Source organism: Salvelinus alpinus, chromosome 3 (genome assembly GCF_045679555.1).
Source record: "Salvelinus alpinus chromosome 3, SLU_Salpinus.1, whole genome shotgun sequence".
Lineage (NCBI taxonomy): Eukaryota > Metazoa > Chordata > Actinopteri > Salmoniformes > Salmonidae > Salvelinus > Salvelinus alpinus.
This window is the reverse complement of record NC_092088.1, coordinates 78,330,863-78,346,437: the sequence shown is the minus strand read 5'-3', so window position 1 is coordinate 78,346,437 and position 15,575 is coordinate 78,330,863. Positions and strand designations below refer to the sequence as shown.

The window sequence follows — 15,575 nt, the reverse complement described above, 5'->3', positions numbered from 1 at the left end:
ATACACACACACAAGTGTAAAGGGATAAAGAGTATGTACATAAAGATATATGAATGAGTGGTGGTACAGAACGGCATGGCAAGATGCAGTAGATGGTATAGAGTACGGTATATACATATGAGATGAGTACTGTAGGGTATGTAAACATAAAGTGGCATAGTTTAAAGTGGCTAGTGGTACATGTATTACATAAAGATGGCAAGATGCAGTAGATGATATAGAGTACAGTATATACATATGAGATGGGTAATGTACGGTATGTAAACATTATATTAAGTGGCATTGTTTAAAGTGGCTAGTGGTACATTTTTACATAATTTCCATCAATTCCCATTTTTAAAGTGGCTGGAGTTGAGTCAGTATGTTGGCAGCGGCCGCTAAATGTTAGTGGTGGCTGTTTAACAGTCTGATGGCCTTGAGATAGAAGCTGTTTTTCAGTCTCTCGGTCCCTGCTTTGATGCACCTGTACTGACCTCGCCTTCTGGATGATAGCGGGGTGAACAGGCAGTGGCTTGGGTGGTTGTTGTCCTTGATGATCTTTATGGCCTTCCTGTGACATCGGGTGGTGTAGGTGTCCTGGAGGGCAGGTAGTTTGCCCCCGGTGATGCGTTCTGCAGACCTCACTACCCTCTGGAGAGCCTTACGGTTGTGGGCGGAGCAGTTGCCGTACCAGGCGGTGATACAGCCCGACAGGATGCTCTCGATTGTGCATCTGTAGAAGTTTGTGAGTGCTTTTGGTGACAAGCCGAATTTCTTCAGCCTCCTGAGGTTGAAGAGGCGCTGCTGCGCCTTCTTCACAACGCTGTCTGTGTGGGTGGACCAATTCAGTTTGTCCGTGATGTGTACACCGAGGAACTTAAAACTTTCCACCTTCTCCACTACTGACCCGTCGATGTGGATAGGGGGGTGCTCCCTCTGCTGTTTCCTGAAGTCCACAATCATCTCCTTTGTTTTGTTGACGTTGAGTGTGAGGTTATTTTCCTGACACCACACTCCGAGGGCCCTCACCTCCTCCCTGTAGGCCGTCTCGTCGTTGTTGGTAATCAAGCCTACCACTGTAGTGTCATCCGCAAACTTGATGATTGAGTTGGAGGCGTGCATGGCCACGCAGTCGTGGGTGAACAGGGAGTACAGGAGAGGGCTCAGAACGCACCCTTGTGGGGCCCCAGTGTTGAGGATCAGCGGGGTGGAGATGTTGTTACCTACCCTCACCACCTGGGGGCGGCCCGTCAGGAAGTCCAGGACCCAGTTGCACAGGGCGGGGTCGAGACCCAGGGTCTCGAGCTTGATGACGAGTTTGGAGGGTACTATGGTGTTAAATGCTGAGCTGTAATCGATGAACAGCATTCTCACATGGGTATTCCTCTTGTCCAGATGGGTTAGGGCAGTGTGCAGTGTGGTTGCGATTGCGTCGTCTGTGGACCTATTGGGTCGGTAAGCAAATTGGAGTGGGTCTAGGGTGTCCGGTAGGGTGGAGGTGATATGGTCCTTGACTAGTCTCTCAAAGCACTTCATGATGACGGAAGTGAGTGCTACGGGGCGGTAGTCGTTTAGCTCAGTTACCTTAGCTTTCTTGGGAACAGGAACAATGGTGGCCCTCTTGAAGCATGTGGGAACAGCAGACTGGGATAAGGATTGATTGAATATGTCCGTAAACACACCAGCCAGCTGGTCTGCGCATGCTCTGAGGACGCGGCTGGGAATGCCGTCTGGGCCTGCAGCCTTGCGAGGGTTAACACGTTTAAATGTTTTACTCACCTCGGCTGCAGTGAAGGAGAGCCCGCAGGTTTTGGTAGGGGGCCGTGTCAGTGGCACTGTATTGTCCTCAAAGCGGGCAAAAAAGTTATTTAGCCTGTCTGGGAGCAAGACATCCTGGTCCGCGACGGGGCTGGTTTTCTTTTTGTAATCCGTGATTGACTGTAGACCCTGCCACATACCTCTTGTGTCTGAGCTGTTGAATTGCGACTCGATTTTGTCTCTGTACTGGGACTTAGCCTGTTTGATTGCCTTGCGGAGAGAATAGCTACACTGTTTGTATTCGGTCATGCTTCCGGTCACCTTGCCCTGGTTAAAAGCAGTGGTTCGCGCTTTCAGTTTCACGCGAATGCTGCCGTCAATCCACGGTTTCTGGTTTGGGAATGTTTTAATCGTTGCTGTGGGTACGACATCGTCAATGCACTTCCTAATGAACTCGCTCACCGAATCAATATTGTTGTTGGACGCAATGCGGAACATATTCCAATCCGCGTGATCGAAGCAGTCTTGAAGCGTGGATTCAGATTGGTCGGACCAGCGTTGAACAGACCTGAGCGCGGGAGCTTGTTTTAGTTTCTGTTTGTAGGCTGGAATCAACAAAATGGAGTCGTGGTCAGCTTTTCCGAAAGGGGGGCGGGGGAGGGCCTTATATGCGTCGCGGAAATTAGTATAACAATGATCTAGGGTTTTTCCAGCCCTGGTAGCACAATCGATATGCTGATAGAATTTAGGGAGTTTTGTTTTTAGATTAGCCTTGTTAAAATCCCCAGCTACCATTACTGCCTTACCTCCCTTATCTTACCTCATTTCCACACATATAGACTTTTTTCTACTGTATTATTGACTGTATGTTTATTCCATGTTTTAACTCTGTGTTGTTGTATGTGTCGAACTGCTTTGCTTTATCTTGGCCAGGTCGCAATTGTAAATGAGAACTTGTTCTCAACTTGCCTACCTGGTAAAATAAAGGTGAAATAAATATAAAAAAAATAAAAAAAACGAATGCCACTCAAGCTTGCATTTTATATAGATATCCCACATTCAAGATAAGAATGAAGTACAATACACATGTATTATATCCTACATGACAATACAGCATTACTTATTCTAAAGCAACTTTTTTATTACAGTACCTCTTGCCTCAGTCACATATGGAGACATTTGTTCACCTTTTCCATTGACCTTCCATGTCATAAATCAATAGATTATTTCCCAGTAGTTCCAGCCAGTGTAATATACCATATCTGAATTATTCACATGGCACAACTAAATTCCCCCGTCTCTTTTGTCTTGTCCGCTATGTCACACTGACTAGCTCCACAGCACTGGTGATGGCCAGGATCCTTATGAATCCTTATTGAAGGTGGTATGACTGAATGGTCCTGTAACGTGTTAAGTTATATCGGTCAATGTATGTCAAGACCCGGATGTATCACCCATGCCTTTGCCATATTATCTACCCCTCATCTGCCTCATCCTTGTAGCTAATATAATAACATTCGTTGGCTATTTCAGTAACAAACAACACCACCGCTCTATAACTATATCAATCCGGCAATACTTTCACACCAGGTGGCCTGTTCAGTATGACTGTATCAACTCAGAGACCGCTGCTGACCTGATTATCATATGATCATGTGTGGATGGGGTATCAGTCTATAACTTGGTCTGTCTCATCTGAGTGTCATAATGTCCCTCCATGCTATGAGAGTAATTATACTGAATCTAGAGAGCAGGTTTTCTTCTTCTGCAGAAACACCTCCCTGCAGTGCAGGCCATAATTGAGCTCCCTGCCGCGAAGAGTGTTTTGACAGAGAGAGAGCTTGGACAATAGATGGAGAGAGGCACATGTCATAGTGATTTTACAGTTAAAGTTACTGTGTTAAAAATACAGCGTAACAGTAACACATGACTAAGGCGTACTTTATAAAGGATTTTTAAATGATTAAACTGTGAATTAGTAGTTTATTTTATTAAAGTTACATTTATTCATGCTTAATTGACAATGATAATTGACTTTATCCTTTGCTCTTGTGGACTAGTGAATGACATCAAGGCCATTGCTGTGGTGTGAATAAGCAATCTCTTTGATGCTGTTAATGTTATGCGTCCCAAATGGCACCCTATTAACTATGAAATGCACAACTTTTGACCAGGACCCAGCCCATTTGCTCTGAAAGTTCTAACCCTATCCCTCTCTCTGTGAAAGCTCTAACCCTGTCCCTCTCTCTGTGAAAGCTCTAACCCTGTCCCTCTCTCTGTGAAAGCTCTAACCCTGTCCCTCTCTCTGTGAAAGCTCTAACAGTGTCCCTCTCTCTGTGAAAGCTCTAACCCTGTCCCTCTCTCTGTGAAAGCTCTAACCCTGTCCCTCTCTCTGTGAAAGCTCTAACCCTGTGGTGTTCTACCTGTCTCTCGCTCCCAGGTGGCTCTGAGGATCAGACCCCTCAGTGATTCTGAGCAGGAAGAGGCAGCCACTATAGTGGCCCACCGATTGGACGACCAGGTGAGAGGTTGTGTGTGTGTGTAGCACATGAGGATGTGTGAAACGTACTCCTTAGCCGGATGTGTCGCTTACGTCGCCTCATTAGCTAGCTTTTGAGGTGGCACGATCGGTTAAGACGCATGATGGAGGACGGTCACGTGTGTTTGTGAGGCAGAGGTACCGAGTCAGGAGGAAGTGGTACTCGCTAAGCAAGCAGCGTGGTGTGCGTGTTCACGTCTGTTTCCATTTCAGGCCTTTCTCTCACATCCAGTCACACATTTATAATGTATCTGCAGGTGCATGCACTTTCACTTATCACAGTATGGCTGGTCTAAACCAAGTGCTGTGGATAACTGTGTGTGTGTCTGTGTGTGAGACGTGGGTCTGTGTGTGAGACGTGGGTCTGTGTGAGACGTGGGTCTGTGTGTGAGACGTGGGTCTGTGTGTGAGACCTGTGTGAGACGTGTGTGTCTGTGTGTGTGTGTGAGACGTGTGTCTGTGTGTGAGACGTGTGTCTGTGTGTGAGACGTGTGTCTGTGTGTGAGACGTGTGTGTGTGAGACGTGTGAGAGACATGCGGATGGCTCTGTTTTGCTTCCATCCACTGGGTGACTCAGTGGGTTGTTATAGCTTAGAGAGTGACTTCTCTGATAGAGGAAGGAAATTGGATTCCTCCTGAAGAAAGGAGGCAGCCAAGACAGTTCTGTACTGTAGAAATGGAGGACATGATGTGTGTGAAACGGCTTTGTGCCATTATTGAATGCTCCTGTCATTGATAGAGCCACAATTTGAGACCCACAATTTATCATTCTGACACTATTATGAACATAGAGAATATTATTGTGAGTTTATTGTGTTGTTGTCAATATGGAGAACATCTCAGATGGCCTTTAACAAGTTTTCTGGCCAGATCACACACCTGACCTGAGGTATTCAGTCTCTATGGAGTTGGGAGTTGGCGTGCGTTCTATTTCCATTCAGTTCATGAATTTTCCTAATTGAAAAGCATGACCCAGGAAGTTAATCTGTGATATGCAGCACAGGGAAAATGCAGTGCTCCTATTGGGTCCTTGGGGAGCATATTTATCTGGAGCCAATTAGAAGCCTCCAGGTGTGTCCCTCATTGAGAACACTTGATGGTGATGAGGAGGAGGGTGAAAATGATGATGACGGGTATTGTGACTGATTTGGATGAGGCGTTCTAAGCTTGTCCAAGTCTTAATGGGTGATTTGCTGTAGGGACTAGGCAGCTGTTCTCATCTTTGGCTTGGCATGACAACTCCATAAGGACTTGGCTCGAGACCAGAAACAGACCAGCATTCAGGCACAAGCTAGGATAACATGGCTTATTCTGGTGAAAGATTTGATATGGCTCACATCATAGAGATCCTTTAAATGGCATAAGTGAGTGATATGATCTCTATGGTTCTCATAATAAGTCTGTCATCACCCATTTGTTGTTAGTCTTGGAGGAGATAATCTGCCTTAACTGTGAGTGAGGGATTGGAGGTACGGAGACCCAGTTTTCTGTCTGTCTGCCTGTGATTCTCAAAAGCAATTCAATAAACCTACAACCAGACATACTAATCCAGCAACTCTCCCGCTGCTCTGCCATGATGTCATCACCAGGAGTAGGCTAAGCATGTGCCCAGTGGGATGGTGTATTGTTGCTGACACTGCCTAGAAGAGTGTACAACAGTTAGCCTCTTAATCCATGCACCTTGGTTGGAGAGCGAGGTAGTGGCAATGTTCCTTTCCCTTTACAACAGCTCTGTCAACATTGTTGGTGACTATTTTCTCATTGATAGAATAAAACAATATCAACTTGACATACATGGTTGATGTTATGCTCTAGAAAAACAAAGGTAAGGTGAAAGAATGGAAACGTTCTGCGTAGAGTAGGACACTCACACCTCAAATCACCTTTCCACCCCCTAACACACACACAAATTGCTGACGGACTAAGAATAAAGCACCCTCCTCCTGATTGTGTCTGTGCAACAGGCACCATATGGCACTCTCTGCTCCCTCCCTCCAGATAGGTCATGCTGAGACAGATTAGGCTGGTGCTGGTGGCTGGTCTGCTCCCACCACCCCTCTCTCTCTTGCTTTCTCTCACTCTCTCTCTGTGGATGAGCTCACTGAGGGGCTTTAGAGGGAAGCTAAGCCTGCTGCCTGCCACCTACTCTCTGGAGCTTCCCAGCCACAGCCCTACTCTACCTAGTCCACCTGTTACGAGGGTAGCGAGCAGAGTCATTTCTGGAGGTGAATCAGGTTCCTCCTGTCCTTGAAAGACAATGGAACGTCATGGGTGTTATGAACCATACCATTGAGAACTGTACTTCAAATGACATTTGGGCTGGTGCTATTTGAGAATTATAGTTAATGTGTGTTTACAGTTGGCACCTTGGCTAATTGTTTTGGATGGGAGGTTATCCAGATTGGGCAGCAGGTAGCCCAGGGGTTAGAGCATTGGACCAGTAACCCAAAGGTCTCTGGTGAGAACACTGGAGCTGACAAGGTGGAAAGTGGAAAAATCTGTTGTTGTGCCCTAACCCGAATTGCTCCAGGGACACCATAAAAATGACTAACTATGGCTGTGACCCCACTCCTCAAGGGTGTCTCAGGGGGAGTTGGGATGTGCAAAAAACACATTTGAAATAGAACAAATATAAGCACCTACCAAATTATATTATTATTGTGCTTGTGAGGAATGAGGATAGCTAAGTGCTCTCAGGACACAGTAGACAATGACTTACATAACCATGTTATGTATGGTCTGCTGTAGGGATCCACAATACCAAGAGAGACCAGTTAAAATACACAGTATTGACATGCTGTTCTTATTAGGGGTGTGAACTTTTAATTGTTTAAACAAAATTCGGGGCGTTAAGATTTTGAAAAAAAACTAGCCCAAAAACTATGTTTTTCCCCACACAAAATGTAAATCACAGTGCAGTTATCACAAAATGACCACTAACAGGTCCCAATAACCATCATAAAGGAAACATTCTAAATTAAACAAATACTTAACGCAACGATGCTGTAACGTTAGGAGGAGATATGGTAGGAGGAGGAGATATGTTAGGAGGAGGAGATATGTTAGGAGGAGGAGATATGTGAGGAGGAGGAGATATGTGAGGAGGAGGAGATATGTTAGGAGGAGGAGATTTGTTAGGAGGAGGAGATTTGTTAGGAGGAGGAGATATGTTAGGAGGAGGAGATTTGTGAGGAGGAGGAGATTTGTGAGGAGGAGGAGATTTGTGAGGAGGAAGAGATTTGTGAGGAGGAGGAGATTTGTGAGGAGGAGGAGATTTGTGAGGAGGAGGAGATTTGTGAGGAGGAGGAGATTTGTGAGGAGGAGGAGATTTGTGAGGAGGAAGAGATATGTGAGGAGGAGGAGATATGTGAGGAGGAGGAGATATGTGAGGAGGAGGAGATATGTGAGGAGGAGGAGATATGTTAGGAGGAGGAGATTTGTTAGGAGGAGGAGATTTGTTAGGAGGAGGAGATTTGTTAGGAGGAGGAGATTTGTTAGGAGGAGGAGATTTGTTAGGAGGAGGAGATATGTTAGGAGGAGGAGATATGCATCTTTACACGGATATAAAGTACTCAGCACGTCATTGTCATTAACAGTTGGAAAAATGGCAGAGAGTGAGACGGGAAAGAGACAGCAGCGAAGTCCTGAATGGCAATACTTTGAGAAGATAAATGAGAAGGTGGTGAAATTCAAACGTTGAGAAGTGAAATTGAGCTACAGTGGCAGTATTTAACCATCTGAAAGAGAAGCATCGTGAGACCCGAACCGTTGCTGGCAGCAGCATAGGCCCCTAACAACAGACATTAGACAGGCACTTCACACAAAAGAAGTCTGATAAGGGAGTGAGAAAATCACAGTGCTGATTACAGAAATGATTGCAGTTGATATGGAGCCATTGTCAATGGTAGGATGTCCTAATGGAATATCTAGAACCAGACTACAAGATGTAATGTCAAAAAACCATGACGGCCCGGATGGAGAAATTGTACAATGTTTGCTCTGCAAGTACAAAGTGCAAGCTCTCAAACACCCTATAATGGCATTATAAACAGGTTGTTGGACGTCTATGTCACACATCAGTGCAATGAGCCATCACGTTGATGAGAAGTGGGACATGAAGTCCCATGTACTGACCACTGAGAACATGGAGGAGAGGCACACAGCAGAGAACCTCAAAACGGCATCGTGCTGAGTGGGTGGGGGACAGAAGATAGTTGAGCGCCGTCTGGTAGCCATGACTGTGGTAGACGGAACTGTATTTCCAACTAGAGGTAATACGCAGGACCATATCTGCATTGTTAACTTTACATATCATTTTAAGATGTTGGCAGTTTAAATGTTACGTACATTTACCTTAGTTCTTACTGTTTTTGTTACTACTTATTAGGGTAGCAACTTGAATTGTCCTTTAAAAAAAATGTATAGTCACTTTATGACACCACAAATAATTTGTTCATTCACATCCAGCTGAAAATGGCTCATGAAGCCTACATACATGTATCATACATCATATTTTGGTTATGACTCCCCCACTTCTCTTCCTAAGAAGCCCCTGTATGACAGCCACTGAGTGGTGTGTATTCAGCCCACATGATGGTGGTGAGTAAGTGGGGAGACAGACGGGTGTTACGGTTGACCCTTCACTAATGCAGTGCATATTTAGACTATATAAAAGCAACCCTCAGAAATCACCTGTGGAGACAGAACAGGAAGCCACATATAGATGAGCTCAGTCTCACTGGTTTCACTGAGTTTACAGTGCCCAACCTGTAGCACTCACGTCTGTAGCCATGAAGTGCTTGGAAAGGCTGGTCATGGCTCACATCCACACCATTATCCCAGAAACCCTAGACCCACTCCAATTTGCATACCACCCTAACATATACACAGATTATGCAATCTCTATTGCACTCCATACTGCCCTTTCCCACCTGGACAAAAGGAACACCTACAGTGGGGAGAACAAGTATTTGATACACTGCCGATTTTGCAGGTTTTCCTACTTACAAAGCATGTAGAGGTCTGTCATTTTTATCATAGGTACACTTCAACTGTGAGAGACGGAATCTAAAACAAAAATCCAGAAAATCACATTGTATGATTTTTAAGTAATTAATTTGCATTTTATTGCATGACATAAGTATTTGATCACCTACCAACCAGTAAGAATTCCGGCTCTCACAGACCTGTTAGTTTTTCTTTAAGAAGCCCTCCTGTTCTCCACTCATTACCTGTATTAACTGCACCTGTTTGAACTCGTTACCTGTATAAAAGACACCTGTCCACACACTCAATCAAACAGACTCCAACCTCTCCACAATGGCCAAGACCAGAGAGCTGTGTAAGGACATCAGGGATAAATTGTAGACCTGTACAAGGCTGGGATGGGCTACAGGACAATAGCCAAGCAGCTTGGTGAGAAGGCAACAACTGTTGGCACAATTATTAGAAAATGGAAGAAGTTCAAGATGACGGTCAATCAACCTCGGTCTGGGGCTCCATGCAAGATCTCACCTCGTGGGGCATCAATGATCATGAGGAATGTGAGGGATCAGCCCAGAACTACACGGCAGGACCTGGTCAATGACCTGAAGAGAGCTGGGACCACAGTCTCAAAGAAAACCATTAGTAACACACTACGCCGTCATGGATTAAAATCCTGCAGCGCACGCAAGGTCCCCCTGCTCAAGCCAGCGCATGTCCAGGCCCGTCTGAAGTTTGCCAATGACCATCTGGATGATCCAGAGGAGGAATGGGAGAAGGTCATGTGGTCTGATGAGACAAAAATAGAGCTTTTTGCTCTAAACTCCACTCGCCGTGTTTGGAGGAATAGAAGGATGAGTACAACCCCAAGAACACCATCCCAACCGTGAAGCATGGAGGTGGAAACATCATTCTTTGGGGATGCTTTTCTGCAAAGGGGACAGGACGACTGCACCGTATTGAAGGGAGGATGGATGGGGCCATGTATCGCGAGATCTTGACCAACAACCTCCTTCCCTCAGTAAGAGCATTGAAGATGGGTCGTGGCTGGGTCTTCCAGCATGACAACGACCCGAAACACACAGCCAGGGCAACTAAGGAGTGGCTCCGTAAGAAGCATCTCAAGGTCCTGGAGTGGCCTAGCCAGTCTCCAGACCTGAACCCAATAGAAAATCTTTGGAGGGAGCCGAAAGTCCGTATTGCCCAGCGACAGCCCCGAAACCTGAAGGATCTGGAGAAGGTCTGTATGGAGGAGTGGGCCAAAATCCCTGCTGCAGTGTGTGCAAACCTGGTCAAGAACTACAGGAAACGTATGATCTCTGTAATTGCAAACAAAGGTTTCTGTACCAAATATTCAGTTCTGCTTTTCTGATGTATCAAATACTTATGTCATGCAATAAAATGCAATTTAATTAATTAAAAATCATACAATGTGATTTTCTGGATTTTTGTTTTAGATTCCTTCTCTCACAGTTGAAGTGTACGTATGATAAAAATTACAGACCTCTACATGCTTTGTAAGTAGGAAAACCTGCAAAATTGTCAGTGTATCAAATACTTGTTCTCCCCACTGTATGTGAGAATGCTATTCATTGACTACAGCTCAGCGTTCAACACCATAGAGCCCTCAGAGCTCATCACTAAGCTAAGGATCCTGGGACTTAACACCTCCCTCTGCAACTGGATCCTGGACTTCCTGACGGGCCGCCCCCAAGTGGTAAGGGTAGGTAACAACACATCCGCCACGCTGATCCTTAACATGGGGGCCCCCCAGGGGTGCGTGCTCAGTCCCCTCCTGTACTCCCTGTTCACTCATGACTGCACAGTCAGGCACGACTCCAACACCATCATTAAGTTTGCCGATGACACAACAGTGGTAGGCCTGATCACTGACAACGACGAGACAGCCTATAGGGAGGAGGTCAGAGACCTGGACAGGACAGCAACCTCTCCCTCAACTTGATCAAGACAAAGGAGATGTTTGTGGACTACAGGAAAAGAAGGACCGAGCACGCCCCCATTCTCATCGACGAGGCTGTAGTGGAGCAGGTTGAAAGCTTCAAGTTCCTTGGTGTCCACATCACCAACAAACTAACATGGTCCAAGCATACCAAGACAGTCGTGAAGAGGGCACGTCAAAACCTATTCCCTCTCAGGAGACTGAAAAGATTTGGCATGGGTCCTCAGATCCTCAAAAGGTTCTACAGCTGCACCATCGAAAGCATCCTGACTGGTTGCATCACTGCCTGGTATGGCAACTGCTCGACTTCGGACCGCAAAGCACTACAGAGGGTAGTGCGTATGGCACTTGAAACTTTCAAAGTTCTTAAAATTTTCCAGATTGACTCACCTTCATGTCTTAAACTAATGATGGACTGTAGTTTCTCTTTGCTTATTTGAGTTGTTCTTGTCATAATATGGACTTGGTCTTTTACCAAACAGGGCTATCTTCTGTATACCACCCCTACCTTCTCAAAACACAACTGATTGGCTCAAATGCATTAAGAAGGAAAGAAATTCCACAAGTTAACCTTTAACAAAGCACACCTGTTAATTGAAATGCATTTCAGGTGACTACCTCATGAAGCTGGTTGAGATTGCACATGACAGCCCTCTTTGAGTTTGCCAAAAAGGCACCTAAATGACTCTCAGACCATGAGAAACAAGATTCTCTGGTCTGATGTTCCCAGCCGTTATCAACCCACTAATCAACTGTTCCTAGTCATTATCAACCCACTAATCAACTTTTCCCAGTCGTTATCAACCCACTAACCAACTGTTCCCAGTCGTTATCAACCCACTAATCAACTGTTCCCAGTCGTTATCAACCTACTAATCAACTGTTCCCAGTCATTATCAACCCACTAATCAACTGTTCCCAGTCGTTATCAACCCACTAATCAACTGTTCCCAGCCGTATTCAACCCACTAATCAACTGTTCCCAGTCGTTATCAACCCACTAATCAACTGTTCCCAGCCGTTATCAACCCACTAATCAACTGTTCCCAGCCGTTATCAACCCACTAATCAACTGTTCCCAGTCGTTATCAACCCACTAATCAACTGTTCCCAGTCGTTATCAACCCACTAATCAACTGTTCCCAGTCGTTATCAACCCACTAATCAACTGTTCCCAGTCGTTATCAACCCACTAATCAACTGTTCCCAGTCGTTATCAACCCACTAATCAACTGTTCCCAGTCGTTATCAACCCACTTATCAACTGTTCCCAGCCGTTATCAACCCACTAATCAACTGTTCCCAGTCGAAATCAACCCACTAATCAACTGTTCCCAGTCGTTATCAACCCACTAATCAACTGTTCCCAGTCGTTATCAACCCACTAATCAACTGTTCCCAGCCATATTCAACCCACTAATCAACTGTTCCCAGCCGTATTCAACCCACTAATCAACTGTTCCCAGCCGTTATCAACCCACTAATCAACTGTTCCCAGTCGTTAACAACCCACTAATCAACTGTTCCCAGTCGTTATCAACCCACTAATCAACTGTTCCCAGTCATTATCAACCCACTAATCAACTGTTCCCAGTCGTTATCAACCCACTAATCAACTGTTCCCAGCCGTTATCAACCCACTAATCAACTGTTCCCAGTCGTTATCAACCCACTAATCAACTGTTCCCAGTCGTTATCAACCCACTAATCAACTGTTCCCAGCCGTTATCAACCCACTAATCAACTGTTCCCAGCCGTATTCAACCCACTAATCAACTGTTCCCAGTCGAAATCAACCCACTAATCAACTGTTCCCAGCCGTTATCAACCCACTAATCAACTGTTCCCAGTTGAAATCAACCCACTAATCAACTGCTCCCAGCAGTTATTAAACTGATAAGAAAGCCACTACTTTTACTTGACAAACAATTGACAAAGACACTACATTTTCAGACATTGTTATAATATAAGCTTCCCATGCTAAATTGCTAAATACACAATTATGGAATTGTATGGAGTGCCAGAAGAGTGAGGTATAAGTCATTTTCACAGTGCCAGGCTATCTGGTGTGGTTTGGTGTTGTGGTGGTTTGGTGGTGTGGTTTGGTTGGGTGTGGTGATTTGGTGGTGTGGTGGTGTGAGTGGCAGAACTCTGAGAGATGTGTCAGATAGTGTGCCGTGCAGGATGTCTCTCCAGTAGCTGTAGGGACAGTTTACAGGCAGTCTGGCAGGGAAGGGCTGTCGCCCACACACACAGGGAGCGCACGGGACAATGTTTATAGGGAGGCCCTGTCCGTCACCATGGAGACCACCAGGGCCATTGTTGGGTTTTTTCACTGCCATAAGAGGGAGGATCTATTTGCTCGGTGTTAGAGGAGAGAAAGAGAGTAGAGAGGAAGCAGGGTCGGACTGCTGGGGGTGTCTGCTGCCCTCACAGGGCTCCTATTGGCTACTTTAACCATTAATTAATTCAGTAAAGATGTTCTTTACATGCAGTGTAGACGATGCGATCACCATTTCGTTTTTGTTTTGGAGGCTTGAAGTCTGTCTGTGTGGGATTGTAAGTGTCACAGGGAGCGAGCGGTACATCACTCAAAGTAAGCTATAGCCTGTACATGGGGAGCTCTTCTTTTCCCTGTGGGCTCTTTCCCTGTGGGCTCTGTTTGTGTGTTAAAACCGGTCCATAACGCCTCTCTCTGTGGAGTGGAACTCCCACAATGCATCTCATCATCTCATGTGTTTACCTGCCCAACACTCCCTTTCAGAAATAGGTGGCTTGTTCGAAAGAGAGAGCAGAGAGAGAGCAGAGAAGAGAGGAGTGCGAAGAGAGAGAGATAGAGAGACTAGAGAAGAGTCCCCTTAGCCAGTCCTGGGGGTCTGTTCACAAACAGGCCCCAGAAAGCCCAAGGGCAGTAACACAATTAGATCCAACCAAATCATGAGAAAACAAAAAGATAATTACTTGACACATTGGAAAGAAAAGAAAAGAATAACAGAGCAAACTGGAATGCTATTTGGCCCTAAACAGAGAGTACACAGTGGCAGAAAACCTGACCACTGTGACTGACACACAATTAAGGAAAGCTTTGACTATGTACAGACTCAGTGAGCATAGACTTGCTTTTGAGAGAGGCTGCCGTAGGCAGACCTGGCTCTCAAGAGAAGACAGGCTATGTGCACACTGCCCACAAAATGAGGTGGAAACTGAGCTGCACTTCCTAACCTCCTGCCACATGAATGACCATATTAGAAACACATATTTTCCTCAGCGTACACAGATCCACAAAGAATTTGAAAACAAATAACATTTTGATCAACTCCCATATCTATTGGGTGAATTACCCAGCCACACAATAGCCTTGTTAGTGTTTCCGAGGGATGGACTTAGTGACTTTGTCCAAACAGCGTCAGTCTTTTACGAGGCGTCGTGTTTGGTTCCTGGACAGGAGACGGGGACAGGAACCAAACAAACCCCAGCAGCGTCTTTCTTTAGCCGCAACCAAAGATTTAACCTCAGTCAGTTCTGCCACAGAGGTAGAGCCAGGAAGATTTAATGAAATGGCCATAAATGGCGACACCACTCCTGGCTGGCACTGACTGTGGAGGGAAGTGGTGATAAATAAAGCCCAATGGTGGGAGGGATGACGAAAGTGAGGGAAAGAGGGAGCCACAGCAGGTTGGAGGGGCCTATTTTCTGTGCAGCGCGGTTAACATGACAACACTGATAGACAGTAATGGACAGTCTGACCCTGAACACTGTGTTACAGTGTGGGTAGTGACAAAGCAGGGAGTGCTTTAAGTCATTTAAGCAACCCTAAATGATTTTCAGGGTAATAATCACCTAGTTATTTACAGGGTAATAATCACCTAGTTATTTACAGGGTAATAATCACCTAGTTATTTACAGGGTAATAATCACCTAGTTATTTACAGGGTAATAATCACCTAGTTATTTACAGGGTAATAATCACCTAGTTATTTACAGGATAATAATCACCTAGTTATTTACAGGGTAATAATCACTTAGTTATTTACAGGGTAATAATCACCTAGTTATTTACAGGGTAATAATCACCTAGTTATGTACAGGATAACAATCACCTAGTTATTTACAGGGTAACAATCACCTAGTTATTTACAGGGTAATAGTCACCTAGTTAAGTACAGGGTAACAATCACCTAGTTATGTACAGGGTAATAGTCACCTAGTTAAGTACAGGGTAACAATCACTTAGTTATTTACAGGGTAAGAATCACCTAGTTATGTACAGGGTAAAAATCACCTAGTTATTATTATTATTATTAGGCTGTTGAGCAAGACTTTCATACAAAAACATGATGAGTGTATTAGAGTCAC

The 15,575-nt window shown here is 45.1% G+C and overlaps 1 protein-coding gene across 1 annotated transcript in view; it reads left to right on the top strand.

Moving 5' to 3' along the window:
- The window catches only part of LOC139571404 (kinesin-like protein KIF19), a 74,491-nt gene that overhangs the window by 6,687 nt on the left and 52,229 nt on the right, over positions 1-15,575 (top strand). The window contains exon 2 of the mRNA XM_071394246.1: positions 4,178-4,258. Coding sequence (XP_071250347.1) covers positions 4,178-4,258 — 81 coding nt within the window. The remainder of the gene's footprint in view (positions 1-4,177; positions 4,259-15,575) is intronic.